This window comes from Podarcis bocagei (assembly GCF_964188305.1).
Source record: "Podarcis bocagei genome assembly, chromosome: 4".
Lineage (NCBI taxonomy): Eukaryota > Metazoa > Chordata > Lepidosauria > Squamata > Lacertidae > Podarcis > Podarcis bocagei.
The window spans coordinates 101,393,155-101,411,516 of NC_138128.1; the positions used below are offsets into that span (position 1 = coordinate 101,393,155).

At 42.6% G+C, this 18,362-nt stretch overlaps 1 protein-coding gene across 2 annotated transcripts in view; it reads right to left on the reverse strand.

Moving 5' to 3' along the window:
* Window positions 1–2,963: 2,963 nt before the first annotated feature.
* Window positions 2,964–18,362, reverse strand: part of LOC308585395 (protein mono-ADP-ribosyltransferase PARP12-like) — a 38,386-nt gene continuing 22,987 nt past the window's right edge. For both annotated transcript variants that reach the window (XM_081191018.1, XM_081191017.1), the window contains exons 8-13: window positions 16,392–16,512; window positions 15,960–16,053; window positions 14,026–14,113; window positions 10,237–10,367; window positions 8,935–9,086; window positions 2,964–4,406 (exon numbers count right to left, since the gene is read on the reverse strand). In XM_081191018.1, the coding sequence (XP_081047144.1) occupies window positions 3,889–4,406; window positions 8,935–9,086; window positions 10,237–10,367; window positions 14,026–14,113; window positions 15,960–16,053; window positions 16,392–16,512 (1,104 nt within the window). In that variant the 3' untranslated portion in view covers window positions 2,964–3,888. The remainder of the gene's footprint in view (window positions 4,407–8,934; window positions 9,087–10,236; window positions 10,368–14,025; window positions 14,114–15,959; window positions 16,054–16,391; window positions 16,513–18,362) is intronic.

Sequence of the window (18,362 nt, forward strand, 5' to 3'; positions counted from 1 at the left end):
CACTTAACACCTTGCAAAAACTAACCCTCTTTGGGCACTGAAAAATAATACAAGAGAAAAGCCATGTTTTTTTAAAAAAAGCAAGCAACTAGCAAACACAATCTCATTCATATATATACATATACATATATATATATATATCGGGGTGTGTGTGTGTGTGTGTGTGTGTAGTGATAAAATCACCAGCATCTCTTTTGAATGTGGTAATAAGGACAACGTACAGGTTCTAGAGGAAGAAAGGAAAGAGACAAGGCTGCTCTTACTGTCTAGTCTTGACTGTAAAGATACAGAGATTACTTGTGGGTTGGGATTTTTTTTTTAAAAAAAGATTTATTGATTTCCAATATACCGTGTTTTTCACCCCATAGGGTGCACCGGCCCATAGGGTGCACCTAGGTTTTTTTTTGGGGGGGGAATAAAGAAAAAAAATTATTTCCACCCCAGGCATGGGGCTGGGGCGGGGGAAGCCCGAACTTCCCCAACCCCAGCCCCCAGAACAGGCTGCTGTCCGCAAGTCTTGGGAGCCCGGCGGGAACTCCCGCGGGCTCCCAAGGCTTGCCGATAGCTTCCTGAAGCCTGCATTCGCCCCATAGGACGCACACACATTTCCCCTTCATTTTTGGAGGGGGAAAAGTGCGTCCTATAGGGCGAAAAATACGGTATGACAATTACAAGAAGGGTTATCAATATTATATATAAGGATACAATAGTTCAACAAAATCATCTATATAAAAAAATTAACAAAGATATCACATAGATTGAATAATACAATGCATGTAATCTCTTTGTTAATTTTTCTGATACAGCAATAAACCATACTTTTTTCCCCAATGAGAAATACACTGGTGTTCCAATTGTTTCCCATTCTGTGCCACTAGTAGGCATGCTGCTACTAAAAAAGTTTTTGGTTCTTTATAGCAAAGGTCAGATTGCCCTTCTTTAAAAATAGTTCCCAAACTTGTGGTACATTCAACATGTTGACCTGTAATATAGCTCTTATCTGTAAATACCCTCTCTCAGAAGAGCGTTATGTTCACATGCCCACATGTGAAATGTTGTACCTATACTATTGCAGCCTCTCCAGCACAAAGGTGGGATTCTTTTATTAACATACCTACACTGTAATGGTGTCAAATGCCACCCATGTAATAATTTAAATGTATCTTCTCATATCAGAATTTAGATACTGATTTTAGTGGTTTTTTTAGTCCACAGATTATTCCACTCTACCTCTGCAATCTCATTCCCACCGATGTTTCAAGGAGTTACAACCTCCAATTGTTAACTCATGATTTGATAAGAGTGTAGATAAAGATTTTTTTGGTATATTCATCTATATGTAAAATCAAATTTTCCAATAGAGTAAAAGGTCTTGTGGCACTTTGCAGTTTAACTTCAGGGTGTGATGTAAGAGACACTCCAGGTGCCCCCCCCCACTTATGCGTGATCGATGTGTGCATGACCATGTATATGTGCAGTGCCAGGAAATAGATTCCGACCTGGAAATGGAGGGAGAGCACTGGAGTGTCCTTGTGGCTTGTGAGAAGGCCCTCCCCAGATCCCCAAGACGACTTCAGTGGGGCTGGAGGAAAGCCAGAGAGACCTGAGGGGCAGCAGGGCTTTGAGGCTGCTCAGCTTCCCTGCCCAACAGCTGATGGGGGGCATAGCACAGAGATGACAGTGGCGGCAGCAGCAGCAGCAGCTTTCCTTCACGTTCTCCAGACGGCCCCAGAGCTTCAATTCTAGTTGAGGTGGGGGGGTTTTGGACACATTATTTTTGGTCTTGATTCAAGAAAGCGGCAGAGAGGGCACTTGGAGGCGTTTTAGTGTGTGTTGCCTGGAACATAACCCCTGTGAAAGTGGAGAGTCGCCTGTATTTGTTGATTGTAATGCCAGTTTACACCCTGCATTCCAATTTTTCTCATTTGTTCTCTCACTTTCTGAACTTCTCTTCCCGTCATCTAAGAAAGGTGGCTGCAGTACAAAAAGTATCCCTGGTGAGATTGAAGGAGCTAATTTAGGAGCCCACATATTCTCTACCTTCAGATCTGCCTTTGCAAATGGATTTGTTATAGAATTAAAAATATTTTTATTTTATATTAAAAATGGTAATTTAGTACTCTATATATTTCTACCAGACTCCATTTGCTACCCTTTTATCATTTGCATTATGTATTGCTCCAATTATATTCTGAATATGGCTAGGTAATAGCCATATGAGGTCAAGCAAGACTCCCGAGAATGCTGATAGATCACAGCAAATTGTAATCTGGGTCTTTTACCCTGGTGTACAAAGTTTACTATCATATTTTCCCCTTTTTTGAAAGATCCCAGTTGAAATACTAGTGAACACCTTTTCTTGTCGTACTCAATACATCCGGACTACTGCAAAGAGATTCTCCCTTCAGGAATGAAGGCCTAATCTGAGCCTTGACTCTCCTATCATGAACGTGTTGTACATCTATAAAGCTAGCGTTTTCCTGAAAGGACAAGGCTGTAGCCTCTGATGTAAAGTCATTTCCGCCCTCATTAAACTTTTCCGGAGGAAGGTTCTGATTTTTTGTTGACGATGACCTACCACGGAGAGCAGCATTGGGCCACACATGCTATAATGGCCTTTTTATAGAAGGCACTCTCTCTGGTGGTGTTGATGTAGGATTTGGGGTGGCCCAAGCTTATTGTGATATGGAAAAGATAGTCATGGGGAGGCATTGACTAAAGCTTATTCATGTAGCATTGGTTCTGGCCAACCTAAATCTTAAGATCCTCACCTTTTTTAAAAAGTAGAGAAAGAGTGGAATGGAAATTCAAAACAGGACTATATCTTATTCAGTGTTCCATTCTTTTCTTTGTCACCACCCCACTGCCTCAGTTACTACTAGGTTGGGGCTTTTCGGCACTAACCGCAAACAGATTTATACCACTCACAGATGTGCTGGGAACAGAACAGAGTAACAAACCAATAAAATTTCAAGTAACTTTATTAAAATCAAAAACCAAGTATAGTCTTTTTTATGCATCCTATCAGGGTTCTGCACTGAAGCTAAGTTGCTGAGCACCTTTGGACAAGAAGTTTCATGTCAAAAGTCTTCTGCTCTGCTAATTAATAGGAAACTATTTTTCATGTATAATTATGTGTATCAATCAAAGGCACGTAATAATATTGCTCAGCTAAAATACTAAAGGGAAGAAACCTTTTGCCATCCAACACCGCTTATTAATTTTCAGCAGCATATGCTAGGCCAATGAAATAAAGAGTATCGCAACCAGCCAAGTCTTATGCTTGACAGGAAGTTGTACTGTGCCGTAGTGCACAGGAATATCTTTTGATACAACCATTCGGAATATATCCCTGGTACAACGCAGATTAATATCAATCTAGTAGGACAGAAAATAATGTATCAGTGTGTCCTACCACATTTGACATATGAAACCTTATCCATAAAAGATCGTAAGACATTGAAATCTAAGCATTCCAATGGCTTTAAACTTATTTTTATTTAACATATGAAACCAGTAAGATACATTAAAAATGCTGCAATTTTACAGCTTCGTCTATAATGGACTATTCAGTTATCCATTTTTCTCCATGCAGTGTCCTTTAGCACTGCCAACTGATAAAAACTGAATATCCAATTCCTATCTTCCTCAAGAGCAATGATTCAGCATTTCTTATCTGAAGAGATCTATTGCTTCCCGTAAAACCTTCATGCAGTGTATTTTAACACTGCTACTTGATACAAACTGAGTATCTGATTCTGTCTTCCTACAGCAATGATTCAACATTTCTTACTTATCCGAAGAGACCTATTGATTCCCCAAAATCTGATTCATTACAAAACAAGACTTCAGAACGTACATTATACATAACAGCAATGAAAATGCCATCTATGATATAACACATTTCTTTTCTTCTTCTTTGTTGTTGTTGTTGGCAGCCATCTGTCTCGGGAGGTAGGTGGGAGTGAAAGTGGAAGTTGCAGCGCGTGCTGTGGCTGTGGCTGTGGAAACCGATACAGGAGGGACATAATTTGTTGCAGCTGGCAGAGGTGAAGGCACCCACTGGTGTTGCTGCTGCAGATGCACCCGGGTGTTGCTCCTCCCGGAGGTCGTTGCTCTTGCTATGGTTACATAACCTGACGGTCTGTCTTCACGATAACAGATCAGATATGCAGGATAAATCTGAGGCTTCTCAAATATGACAAAAATTGATGGGTCTGCCACATCATTCACGCAGCTGTCATAACAGTTGATCATGCCACTGGATTTTTCTGGGGGACGAGTATACGCTGCATTCCCCACAACAAAATCACCAACCAGAACCTGAGCCACAAACATTGCCTTCACCGTTGTATCCCGTGGACAGTAGTGGTGGGAATAGGATGCATCTCTGGCAAAGTAGCTTCCTAGGAAGAAGCAAGGGGCAGGGATTCAAAACGTTAAGTCCATACACATACAGTTGAGTGCTGTTAATGGAGCTGACACAGGTTTGGACAGCTGACACTTTATGCAGCTGAAGACATTTCAAACCACAAGCGTTTTTGCTAAGTCTTTGGGAAAAAGTTAAAACCAAAAGGAAATTATAGATGAAAGCTTTCCTTGTATGGAGGAATTAAAAACAAAGACAACTAGAAGTACTTGGTACTCCATGCAGTAATAGTCCCCAGATTTTAATGACTATTTTAACATTGAATTAATAGATTTGTAAGCTGCCTTGATATGGTTTGAGATGGTATATAAAATAAGGTGATATCTAAACAAGCCATACTCAGAGTAGATCCATTCCCAGTCAGGGCCATAGCTAGGGTGTTTGAGGTGGGTTGCCGCCAGGGACGGAGGTGCAAAATCGGCCAAAAATATGTCCATAAATAAAAATATTTATTATTGCCTGATAGGAAAAGGTTTTATATAGAGGATGAATTGAATGGGGGGGGGGATGGAGGAGAGGCAGAAAGAAGAGCTAATTTGTCCCTGGCTGGGGGCGCAATCTGGATGGTTCTGCCAGGGGCGCAAGTTCACCTAGCTATGGCTCTGTCTCAAAGAATGAAAACAATGAAGTTATTTGATTCCTTTTTGGTTTCCATGGGTCTATTCCAAGTACAACTAATGTTAGATTATCACCCATTTTAAATAAAGTGAATAAAAATACTAGTTGAAATTAGTCAGCTGGGCCAGTCCATGGTCAATGGCAACTGTACAGTAAAATATCTGAGAGCATTATGTGCTATATTTTAATATGAGGGAAATCATTGCATGAAGTGCTGAGTGAGTCCCTTCCATAACTCAATATACTGACAGATCCAACCCAATCCTGCGGCTGAATGAGCAGATTTTGTGCTGGCCTAGGTTGAAATTCTCACTCATCCAGGAAGCTCACTCAAGGACCAGGGGTCGGCCAGTCACACTTACTCCACGGTTGTAGCGAGGATCCAAATGGTTAACAGCCATGTACCTGCCACAGTAGCTCACTGGTTACTTCAAGACTAGATGGCTGAAATGCCCTGGACGTGATGCAGAAGCAGCAGCACAACTGCTGGTAGGAGGAGACCTTGTCAGCATCTAAGCCCTGTGCTCAGAGATCTGTGCTGCTGGCCACTTTGCTACTGGGCCACGTTCAAGGTGTTGCTCTTAGTATATAAAGCCCTTAACAACTTAGGGGGCCACCAGGTGGCGCGTTGGAAGATGGCTGACAATAACATCTCTCTGACCCATACGAGGTACTAAGGGGCTGCTATGGGAAGTATGCAGCCTTCCTAAACCCCCCCCCCCCGGATATGGGGGGCACTGTCCTGCCAGCGGTGTTCACAATGCACCCCCTGATCCTAGATATGGGGGTGCCGAACACTTGGCACAGGCCCTCGGTGAAGTCAGATCTTCCTGACGCCGATTCCAATCAGCGCGTGCTGGTTGCTTCAGCTCGGAATTATAATTGGAAATGTATGATTGGAAATGAAGCTGAAAGCACATACATCAAGTAAAGCTCGACAGATAAGACTGCTGATTAATGGATCTCTGCGACCAGGAGTGATGGATGGATAAGTAAATCTTCTGATGAATCACTACAAGGAGACTGTATGTTTGGAACGAAGGGGGGGGGTGGAGGAAAAAACTCTTTTTTTTCTTTGCACGATGTGATATTAATAACCCTTCACCCCAGATAGAAACAAGATCGTCGCGTTTTCATGAATCATAGGCAGGATTTTAAGAACTATGTGGGATGGATACAACAGGAGAGAAGACTGGTGAACGGTGAGAAAAGAGGAAAAATTTTATGACGCAGTTAAAAAATGGCATCTCTCCAAGACAGGCTTGCCGGAGAAAGAAGGACTGGGGGAGGAGAATCAGGATTGTTCGAATGAGAAGGAATGTTGGAATGCAAGTTTGACCTGACAGAGCCCCCAGACTCATTTGATTTATTTGGTAAGCCTGAGAAAAATAAAGGACAGACAGGAGATTAATTTTGTTTATGGAAGCGTTGTACAGAGGCTGTCCCTGACCGATATGATTTTTGGAAGAGTACAAAACCCACATAGAATGCCAGCTTTCAACCTGCTTGTGAAACTCATCAGAGATCGCAAAGAAAGGAATTTACGATAACAACAAGAAGAGAAAGGAAGTAATAAAGGACTATCCGGATCAAACTGGACAGAACTGTCTAATTAATGCAGTAAGATAAGTGATGCTGTTTTGGACTCGAGCTGAGCTTGATGTATGGGCACCCCCAACAAAATTTAAAATTTGGCTGTATAATTTGGAACTAATGTGATATGGATAATGTGATGTGACTGGCCTGTTAATAATTTTTTTTTTAAATAAAAAAAGCCCTCAACAACTTGGGACTAGACTACCTATGAGCTTGCCTCACCCCATACGTGCCCACTCAATGGCTTCTAGAGGTGAAACTGGCATTACTGCGGGTGCCACATAGTGGTCATTCTGCACTGATAAGAGCATGGTTGCCTATTGGGCACTTTTTTCAGGGCCTGCTAAAAAGCTTTCTTGTTTAGACAAACCTACCCAATTGCTTAGAAAGTTCAGGTAATTTAAATCTGTTCTAGTATTTTAACTTTTGCATATTTTATAGTATGGTTGTGATTTTTTCTTGATTTTACAGTTTTATTTTTAGTAAAACATTTTCAGGCTTTTTACAATCAAGCGGTATATAAATTTTATTTTTTAAAAAATGTACAACCACCTGGCTTCTTGGAAGGAGGATAGGATACTAAAAAAGTATTTTTGAAAGGCATTGTGAAGTGCAACGATGAGCTTGTTAAAGAAATCCTGGAATCTTCCTTTACACCACTGTTGGGGACTGTGATTACCAATCAACTCACTAGGGGACATTTAAAAAGAATCCCTTCTTTACCATAAGATGGAGCATGAGGTGGTAGAACAAGTCTGTGTCAGTCAGAGCCTTGAACAGACTATGGTTTTTTTTCACATAAAAGCTATGAAACCCACGTCTGATTGATAGGCGGCACTTTCCAACATACAGTTCCCAGAAGTATCCATTGGAATACTAAGTGCGAACAGTCCATTAACTGATTTGCCTCACGTGCAGACCACTATTCTAGTTCTGCATCTGACTGATTTTATTTTATAGAGGATGAGATCAAACTATGAAAAATAGTAAAATCAAACTATATAAAAATGAGGTGACTCTCTTGTTTAAATCCTGCATTTGTTTCAAGGCACCACACACCACCAGCCAGGAGACTAAACAATGGCTGTCCCAAGGGCCGCTCATCCGTCTCATGGTTGAACAGAGATAAGAACCAATCTCTCTCCACCACAATGGCAGCTTATCACAAAGTGTGACTTATCACATCAGTATGCTGTCCTTTCCACAAGGAATTGAGTATGCCAAAACAGGAAGCTCTCTCTCAAGGAGGTGAGGCAGACAAACAATGACTGGGCCAAGGCTGAAACATGCATGCTGGATGGAAAGAAGATGAACAGTACAACCCTCAACGTGTCTCTTGTTGCATTTTAGAGTGTAAACGTCTCTGGGCAGGGACCTGTCTTGTGCAACTCTACACGTCTTCTCAGAGCAACTTACTCCTATGTAAGCGCTTACAGGATTTGAATCTTCTTCTAGGAAGGGCTGGTGCTATGCTGTTTTTATAGTAATTACTTGTATAGTTTTAATAGATGGGGGGGGGGAGAGAAATCTTTCAGTGCTTAATTGTTTCCCTCCCTAGGCTTTTAGCTGTTCTTATTTTTATCTGTAAGCCACTAAGAATCCCTGTCAGGGGAAAAGGTGGGGTATAAATTATAATGTAATGTAATGTAATGTAATGTAATGTAATAATATATCCTATCATATCATATTTTAAAACCAACAATAGGGCACATTGAACTCATAATTTAAGCACTTTTAAAACCCACTTGTTTCAGTGAGAAAGACTGGTGTGTGCTAGGTGCCCCTGAAACCAATGGGACTTCACACCAGGTGGCGCCAGATGTTGCTCAGCTACAAGTCCTAACATTCCTGATCATTGCCCAGGGCTCAGGAGAGGGATGGCTTAGCCACCTGCTTTGCCATGCCACCTGAACAGGTCACAGGCTCCCAGCCACCACTGATGAAAGGGAGTTAAATTGGAAGAGAGGTGAAGTCAGCACTCACATCACTCTCCTCTTTGTTTTTGGGGTGGAGGGTGAACTGTACGTTGACAGGTTTTTAATCATACCTGGCCATCACAACTCCAAAATCTGCTCTTTTAGATTTTAATTTCCTCAACTTTCACATCACAGACAGGAACAGATTCCTAAGGGAAATAATCATTGATCTAAAAAACATCCTTTCAAATGGGAAATACCCTTGTTTATCTCTCTCTTCCCTGGAAACTCCTGAAGCTTTTTAATTTCAGTTTTTAGCAGGGGCGATGGCTTCTACAGTGAGCTTGCTGGTATCTTATTTAACACTCTACATACCTTTTCCATAGGCTGTTCCATTGGTTCCACAGATTCTCCAATCAAAGTTGTCACTGCAGATGGCCTCCAAGCTAGAAGGATTAGTCCCATGGAACAGAAGTCTCTCATCCACTGTCTTTCCCCCATTTTTCTTCTTCATCTGTTCTTTTTGCCTAGAATGAAACAAACGTTTCTCACTTCCTGTTGAAGTTTAGGCAGGCAGCAACCATTGCCCTCTGCTGGAGTGATGGGCCAAATCTGCCCCATGAATTTGGATCAAATGAGATTTGAAGGATTCCTAAACACTCTGGGAGTTTCCAGCTGGCCAGTTTCTATCAATGCCCTGGTCTCTCTGTGAAAGGTAGATGAGTCAAGCAGTAATCACTCCTCAGGGCCATCTTCACCAGTTCAGTAGGGGAGATAACCAGAACAAATGGAAATCGCCAAGGAAGTCCAGCTGAGCATAGATAAGAGCTCAGTACTGAGCTATCACAATGAGAGTAGACAGTACTTTGTTCATTTATTTTTTACACAACAAATGTCTCCCCCATAAATTCTTGACTGTAATACAATGACACTTTCACATATGTGTTTCATTCTGCCAGCAATATGAAAAGATTAGCATTTATGGTACAGTTTACAACCCCTCACCCTGCGCTGTTATTATCATCTGCCTTATTATCCCCATCATGACTTAGGAAAGTGTCAGCCCAGAGACGTCCTTGATAGGCATTGTGTTAATAACCTCACATGATGGATGCACTGATGTCAAACTGTGTGAAATGAAATGGCAAATGTTTGTGGAAACAGATTCTGAATTCTATGCCATATTCTGTGCTTTTCTTGCTTCTAGGGAATCACAGCACTGGAACTACATTTACTCTAAAGCAAGTGACTTACGTTTTGTTGTTTACAGTGTGCCCATGTCTAAAACCAGGATTAGTGAGTTATCCAGTTTTGTCCTTTGTACCCAAGAAGCTGAAGGTGCTAAGATTTAAGAGTCCATGCCAAACTTCATATGATGCAGGCAAAGTTATCAGCAAAAACGAGGTTGTACACATGAGGTGCATGAACAACCTGAGTATAGTTGGACTGTTGTAGTTAAAAAGAACAGAAGCAGTTAAAGTTTTAATCTTCGCCCCTCTGCTGTTTGCCATTCAAAATTTAATTTCCCAAGTTGAGAGACGAAGATTTTGAAAGAGCAACGCGGGAGAGAAATTGTTGAATACTTTAAAACTCCTGATCATATGCTGCTTTTCAGTAAATAATCAAACATCTGGTTTGCACTGTTGACTAGGATAATGTGAGAAAATGGAAACAAACCATTGGAAGATTTGCCAAAGGGACGGATTCTGAATTCTTTTTAGTTTATCGATGGCATAATTGCTCATTGTCTTTTGAAAAAGAGTCTCAATCTTAGTATATTCAGGAGTCGTCTTGATGACTTCAACAGCCTAAAATAAAAGGTATCATAATGTGTTGAATGTATTCCCATGGCCCCAGAGAAAACTGACTGCCTTCAGTTTTTAAAAATTGTTATATTATTAAACAGTTATATAATATACAAAATCCTAATGTGATACATGATACCCCTTCATGGATCACTGCCTTGCCGTGGCGAAGGGGCTTGAAGAACTCAGAGAAGCTATGAACTACGCCAAGCAGGGCACACAAGATGAACAGGTCATAGTGGAGAGTTTGGACCAAACGTGATCCACCTGGAGGAGGAACCGGCAAACCACTCCAGTATCCTTGCCAAGAAAACAACATGGACAAATACAACAGGCATATAAAAGTTATGACGCTGGAAGATGAGCCCCTCAGGTCGGAAGGCGTCCAACATGCTACTGGGGAAGAGCGGAGGGCAAGTACAAGTAGATCCAGAGCTGATGAAGCGGCTGGGCCAAAGCCGAAAGGACGCTCAGTTGCGGATATGCCTGGAAGCGAAAGGAAAGTCCAATGCTGTAAAGAAAAATATTGCATAGGAACCTGGAATGTAAGAACCATGAACCTTGGGTAAGTTGGAGGTGGTCAAAAATGAGATGGCAAGAATAAATATTGACATCCTGGGCATCAGTGAACTAAAATGGACGGGAATGGGTGAATTCAGTTCGGATGACCATCACATCTACTACTGTGGGCAAGAAACCTGTAAAAGAAATGGAGTGGCCCTCATAGTCAACAAAAGAGTGGCGAAAGCTGTACTGGGATGCAATCTCAAAAATGATAGAATGATCTCGATACGAATCCAAGGCAGACCTTTTAACATCACAGTAATCCAAGTGTATGCACCAACCACTGGTGCTGAAGAAACTGAAATTGACCAATTCTATGAAGACTTACAACACCTTATAGAAGTGACACCAAAGAAGGATGTTCTTCTCATTATAGGGGATTGGAATGCTAAAATAGGGAGGCAAGAGATAAAAGGAACAACTGGCAAGTTTGGCCTTGGAAATCAAAACGAAGCAGGGCAAAGGCTAATAGAGTTCTGTCAAGAGAACAAGCTGGTCATCACAAACACGCTTTTCCAACAACACAAAAGACGACTCTACACATGGACATCACCAGATGGGCAGCATCGAAATCAGATTGATTATATTCTCTGCAGCCAAAGATGGAGAAGCTCTATGCAGTCAGCAAAAACAAGACCTGGAGCTGACTGTGGCTCAGATCATCAGCTTCTTATAGCAAAATTCAAGCTTAAACTGAAGAAAGTAGGAAAAACCACTGGGCCGGTAAGATACAATCTAAGTCAAATCCCTTATGAATACACAGTGGAAGTGAGGAACAGGTTTAAGGATTTAGATTTGGTGGACAGAGTGCCTGAAGAACTATGGATGGAGGCTCGTAACATTGTACAGGAGGCAGCAACGAAAACCATCCCAATGAAAAGGAAATGCAAGAAAGCAAAGTGGCTGTCCAACGAGGCCTTACAAATAGCGGAGGAGAGAAGGCACGCAAAATGCGAGGGAGATAGTGAAAGATACAGGAAATTGAATGCAGATTTCCAAAGAATAGCAAGGAAAGACAAGAAGGCCTTCTTAAACGAGCAATGCAAAGAAATAGAGGAAAACAATAGAATGGGAAAAACCAGAGATCTGTTCAAGAAAATTGGAGATATGAAAGGAACATTTCGTACAAAGATTACCATAATAAAGGACAAAAGTGGTAAGGACCTAACAGAAGCAGAAGACATCAAGAAGAGGTGGCAAGAATACACAGAGGAATTATACCAGGAAGATATGGATGTCTCGTACACCCCAGGTAGTGTGGTTGCTGACCTTGAGCCAGACATCCTGGAAAGTGAAGTCAAATGGGCCTTAGAAAGCACTGCAAATAACAAGGCCAGTGGAAGTGATGGTATTCCAGCTGAACTATTTAAAATTTTAAAAGATGATGCTGTTAAGGTGCTACACTCAATATGCCAGCAAATTTGGAAAACTCAGCAGTGGCCAGAAGATTGGAGAAGATCAGTCTACATCCCAATCCCAAAGAAGGGCAGTGCCAAAGAATGCTCCAACTACCGCACAATTGCACTCATTTCACACGCTAGCAAGGTTATGCTTAAAATTCTACAAGGAAGGCTCAAGCAGTATGTGGATCGAGAACTCCCAGAAGTGCAAGCTGGATTTAGAAGAGGCAGAGGAACCAGAGACCAAATTGCAAACATGCGCTGGATTATGGAGAAAGCTAGAGAGTTCCAGAAAGACATCTACTTCTGCTTCATTGACTATGCAAAAGCCTTTGACTGTGTCGACCACAGCAAACTATGGCAAGTTCTTAAAGAAATGGGAGTGCCTGATCACCTCATCTGTCTCCTGAGAAATCTCTATGTGGGACAAGAAGCTACAGTTAGAACTGGATATGGAACAACTGATTGGTTCAAAATTGGGAAAGGAGTACGACAAGGCTGTATTTTGTCTCCCTGCTTATTTAATTTATATGCAGAATACATAATGCGAGAGGCTGGGCTGGATGCATCCCAAGCTGGAATTAAGATTGCTGGAAGAAATATCAACAACCTCAGATATGCAGATGACACAACCTTGATGGCAGAAAGTGAGGAGGAATTAAAGAACCTTTTAATGAGGGTGAAAGAGGAGAGCGCAAAATATGGTCTGAAGCTCAACATCAAAAAAACGAAGATCATGGCCACTGGTCCCATCACCTCCTGGCAAATAGAAGGGGAAGAAATGGAGGTAGTGAGAGATTTTACTTTCTTGGGCTCCATGATCACTGCAGATGGTGACAGCAGCCACGAAATTAAAAGACGCCTGCTTCTTGGGAGAAGGGCAATGACAGGCCTAGACAGCATCTTGAGAAGTAGAGATGTCACCTTGCCAACAAAGGTCCGTATAGTTAAAGCCATGGTTTTCCCAGTAGTGATGTATGGAAGTGAGAGCTGGACCATAAAGAAGGCTGATCGCCGAAGAATTGATGCTTTTGAATTATGGTGCTGGAGAAGACTCTTGAGAGTCCCATGGACTGCAAGAAGATCAAACGCATCCATTCTTAAGGAAATCAGCCCTGAGTGCTCACTGGAAGGACAGATCGTGAAGCTGAGGCTCCAGTACTTTGGCCACCTCATGAGAAGAGAAGACTCCCTGGAGAAGACACTGATGCTGGGAAAGATGGAGGGCACAAGGAGAAGGGGGCGACAGAGGACAAGATGGTTGGATAGTGTTTTCGAGGTTACCAGCATGGGTTTGACCAAACTGCGGGAGGTAGTGGAGGACAGGGGTGCCTGGCGTGTTCTGGTCCATGGGGTCACGAAGAGTCGGACACGACTAAACGACTAAACAACAACAATGTGATACACAATATCATTTAATATATCAGTGGTTCCCAGTCTCCCACCCACCAATCAGCTGACAAGTGCTGAATATCTTGGCAAACCACAGAAATCTTCACTAAGAAATCCTCTACACCCTGAAGGTCTTGCTCCTTGTCAGTCACTGTTAGTTCAGATCCCGCAAGTGTGTATGTTTGCATTTGTCATTTTACTAAAGAAAAATATAACTATCTTCTTTCTAGACACAGACAGCATTAATGACATGTACAAGTGTCAGCCTAGAAAAATTATATCCTTTCCTGCAGTAAATCAGTTACCTTGTACCCAATTGCAGGTAGTGCTGATTTATCCCAGGTGTTTGGATAGTCTGTGAATGGAGTGGACGCTGGAGCCTGATTTGTGTGGCTGGAGGGAAGAGAGAGAACATATTTGACTGCAGCTTCTTTTTCTCTAAATGCAGCAGCTCCTCAGGGCTGCTGCCGCCTGCAATAAGAAACTGGTTTACCTGTAAACATGACAGCTGACGTTATGTTTGATTTGTATATTGCTCTTTTTCACAATACAGTGGTACCTCCAGTTGCGCACAGGATCCATTCCGGAGCTCCGGTCGGATCCCGAGGAATTCGCAACCCGAGGTACCTGTTCTGTGCAAGCGTGTGGAGCGGTAGAGCACTTCTGCGCATGCGTGCGGGGTGAGACCGGAAAAATACTTCCAGGTTTGCCGCGTTCACATCCTGAAGGATACGCAACCAGAGGTGTGCGTATCCAGAGGTACCACTGTACTCACTTATCACAAGTAATACATTTTGTCTTTAGCTGCAGGTGATTCCCCTGCTCATCAATACATGTACAGTCATACCTCAGGTTGAAGTAGCTTCAGGTTGAGTGTTTCAGGTTACGCTCCGCCGTGACCCGGAAGTAACGGAACGCTTACTTCTGGGTTTTGCCGCTCACGCATGCGCACTCAAAATGTCACGTGCATGCGCGGAAGCGCCAAATCACGCACGTGCAGACGCTGGGTGCGTTTGCTTCAGGATGCGAATGGGGCTCCAGAACGGATCCCATTCGCATCCAGAGGTACCACTGTACAGTGGTGCCCCGCAAGACGAACGACTCGCAAGACGGAAAACCCGCTAGACGAAAGGGTTTTCCGTTTTGGAGGCGCTTCGCAAAACGAATTTCCCTATGGGCTTCCTTCGCAAGACGAAAGCCCATAGGGAAATCTCCGGGACAGCGGGGAAGCGTAGCGCATCTTCCCCACTGTCCTCGGACCTCCTCCGAAGGCTGGCGGTGGGAGGAGGGCTCTCCGCCCCACTGCCAGGCTTCGGAAGGCTGCTCCGAAGGCTGGCGGTGGGGCGGAAAGACCTTCTCCCCGCGCCAGCCTTCGGATGGCTGTCCTGAAGACTTGGGGTGGAAGGAGGGTTTACCTTCCCACCGCCAACATTCAGAATGCTGTTCTGAATGTTGGCAGTGGGGAGGAAAAACCCTCCTCCCACCGCAAGCCCCGGGAACAGAGGAGAAGCGCTGCGCCCCTTCCCCTCTGTTCCCCTACCTGTCCTGAAGGCTTGCGGTGGGGAGAAAAGCCCTTCTCCGCACCGCCAGCCTGGCAATCGGTTTCCATAGGAACACATTAATTGATTTTCAATGCATTCCTATGGGAAACCGTGCTTCGCAAGACGAAAAACTCGCAAGAAGAAAAAACTTGCGGAACCAATTAATTTCGTATTGCGAGGCACCACTGTATATAGGAAATTTCCTATACTGAATGTTGTGTTGTATGTCAAGCAGTTGAGGGAGGGAGGGAGGGAGGAAGAAAGAAAAGCGAGAGAAAAAGAGAGACAGAGAGAGACAGAGAGAGAGAGAGAGAGAGAGAGAGAGAGAGAGAGAGAGAGAGAGAGAAAGGTGCAATGCTAACACACAAGGATTTGTGATCGTGTCGGGACAGCCTGTCTCATCCAGGGTTCTTTATTTACCTCACTGGAACTACGTATCCACCATTCTCACATGTCTCATTCCAGGGACATCTTACCAAATCCTAGTTTGAGAAACTAGGCTCTAATCATCGTCTGGCACCACATAAGCCAAACACTCTATGGTAGCATAAGGGGACTAAAACAAGACAGCACATTTTCCCAAAGTGTGTAATGAAATTATTCAGTCTCTCTGGGGTATAAGCATGGATAGATATAATTTCATACGCTGGATAGTCTGCTTTTTAAAGCAAAAGATGATAAAAATGTTGACTTTATACCCCTTCTTTGTCTTTACATCTTCAGAGGAAACAAACTTGGGGCGTCTCCGAACCTCTCTCTGGGTTTGATACTGCAGGTTTCTCTGTTTCATATCTTGAAAAAGAGGACACATGTTTTAATTCAGCAAGTCAGAGAACACAAGCCAACTTTCTGTTTTTCTAACAGGAAAGGGTGAAGCAGAGCAGCTGTTCTTTGGCCACCAAAAGCCAACTAAAAAGTCTTACCCCTCCAAGGGAATTTGAGAGCAGAATGGCAGATTCTCTATGCACCCTTGCAATTTGTCCTTTGTGTATCATTTCTAAGCTTTAAGTGGGTATTTTCATAGTCAGCATTAAATGTTACGATGGAATACAAAGGTGGAGTTAGTCTCTAAGATGCTATGGAATTCTGGGAAACTTTGACTATACTGCAGGCCATTGTAGTTACAGTACCTTTAAAGCTGATCTCGTATTGCTGGGAGCCAGCTTTGAACTGGACAATGCCCTCTGGAACTGCTAGAAATGAATTCTCCAGGTCATCAGAACCTAGACTGGATTCCTGGAGTTGTCCACCCTGTAAAGGAAAAATGTGAAATGTGGCAAGTAAAGCCACAGGAAAGTCATTAGGATCAGCACAGCCAAGTGTTTCCCCAATTTAAAATGAAATGCTTATGGAATACCACTGGCATGCAAATACAAACACTGCTAAAACAGCTTACTGGATGCACATTAGTGCAAATGAAAATTAATCAAAGTACTGAAACTGACTTTAGAACTTGGAAACCAAAGTTGTTAGCTTGGCAGTTGAAAAAAAGACAAAAGTTAAACACGGTTACAAACTTGGAGATTCAAGGAAAAATAGTTCAGAAACCAGAAGAAATAAGAAAGTGCTTCCACAGATATTTCAAAGAGCTTTATGCACAGGGGCCTCAGAAAGAATCGGAAATAGACCAATTTTTGAGGACAAATGGACTATCCAAAATAAGTCAAGACAAAAGATCAACTCTCAACAGCAAAATAACTCAACAGGAAATTGAAGGTGCCATCCAAAATATGCAACTTGGCAAATCTCCAGGCCCGGATGGACTCACCTCCAAATATTATAAGACTTTGAAGGACTTCTTGATACAACCGTTGTTGGAGGTTTGTAACCAGATTATGGAGGGGAGGAGGGCACCGGAAACGTGGAAAGAAGCATTCATCACATTGATACCCAAATCAGAAAGGGAAAAGACCCAGCTTAAGAATTACCGTCCCATCTCACTCCTGAATGTGGATTACAAAATATTTGCAGACATTTTAGCGAATAGACTTAAAAATGTATTAAAGGAAGTAATTCACAAGGACCAAGCAGGCTTTCTCCCTGGTAGACACATGTCTGACAACACTAGGAACATTATTGATATATTGGAGCTGTTGCGAATTAGAAACACAAGGGCAGCCTTAATCTTTATTGATGCGGAGAAAGCATTTGACAACATTTCTTGGATGTTTATGAAGAAAAACTTGAAAGGGATGGGAGTGGGACGGGGGTTTGAAAATGGACTAGAAGCAATTTATTCAGAGCAAAAAGCTAAGCTGATAGTGAACAATGTGGTATCGGAGGAACTCCAAATTGAAAAAGGGACACGACAGGGGTGCCCTCTATCCCCTCTGCTATTTATTTCTGTTCTGGAGGTATTGCTGAATATGATCAGGGAGGACCAGTTGGTGCAAGGTATAGTGGTCGGAGCGAAACAATACAAACTGAAAGCTTTCGCAGATGACTTAGTCTTGACAGTACAGGAGCCAGAATCTAGTACAAAAAGAGTTCTGGAACTTATCTTGGAGTTTGGTCGGGTGGCGGGATTTAAGCTAAACAAACAAAAAACTAAGGTTTTGGTCAAAAATCTGACACCTACAGAGATAGAGGGGTACCAGAAAGAGACAGAGCTAAGTGTGGTTAAAAAAGTGAAATACCTGGGGGTATCCTTGTCCACTAAAAATTTAAACCTTTTCAAAGATAATTATGAAAAATGTTGGTTGGAAATTAAAAAAGACTTGGATATTTGGTCAAGATTGAAACTTACCTTGTCAGGCCGAATTGCAGCTATAAAGATGTGTGTTTTGCCAAAAATGTTATTCTTATTTCAAGCCCTTCAGGTCGTGGACAGAATGGAATGTTTTGGAAAATGGCAGAAGGATATCTCTAAGTTTGTCTGGCAGGGCAAAAAGCCCCGAATAAAATTTAAAATACTAACTGACTCAAAAGAAAGAGGGGGGTTTGCCCTGCCGGATTTAAGGTTGTACTACGAAGCTGCAGCCTTCTGCTGGTTGAAGGATTGGTTTCTGTTGGAAAACACCGATGTCCTAGATCTGGAAGGGTTTGATAATGTGTATGGTTGGCATGCATACTTGTGGTATGACAAGGCGAAGGTTCATAAA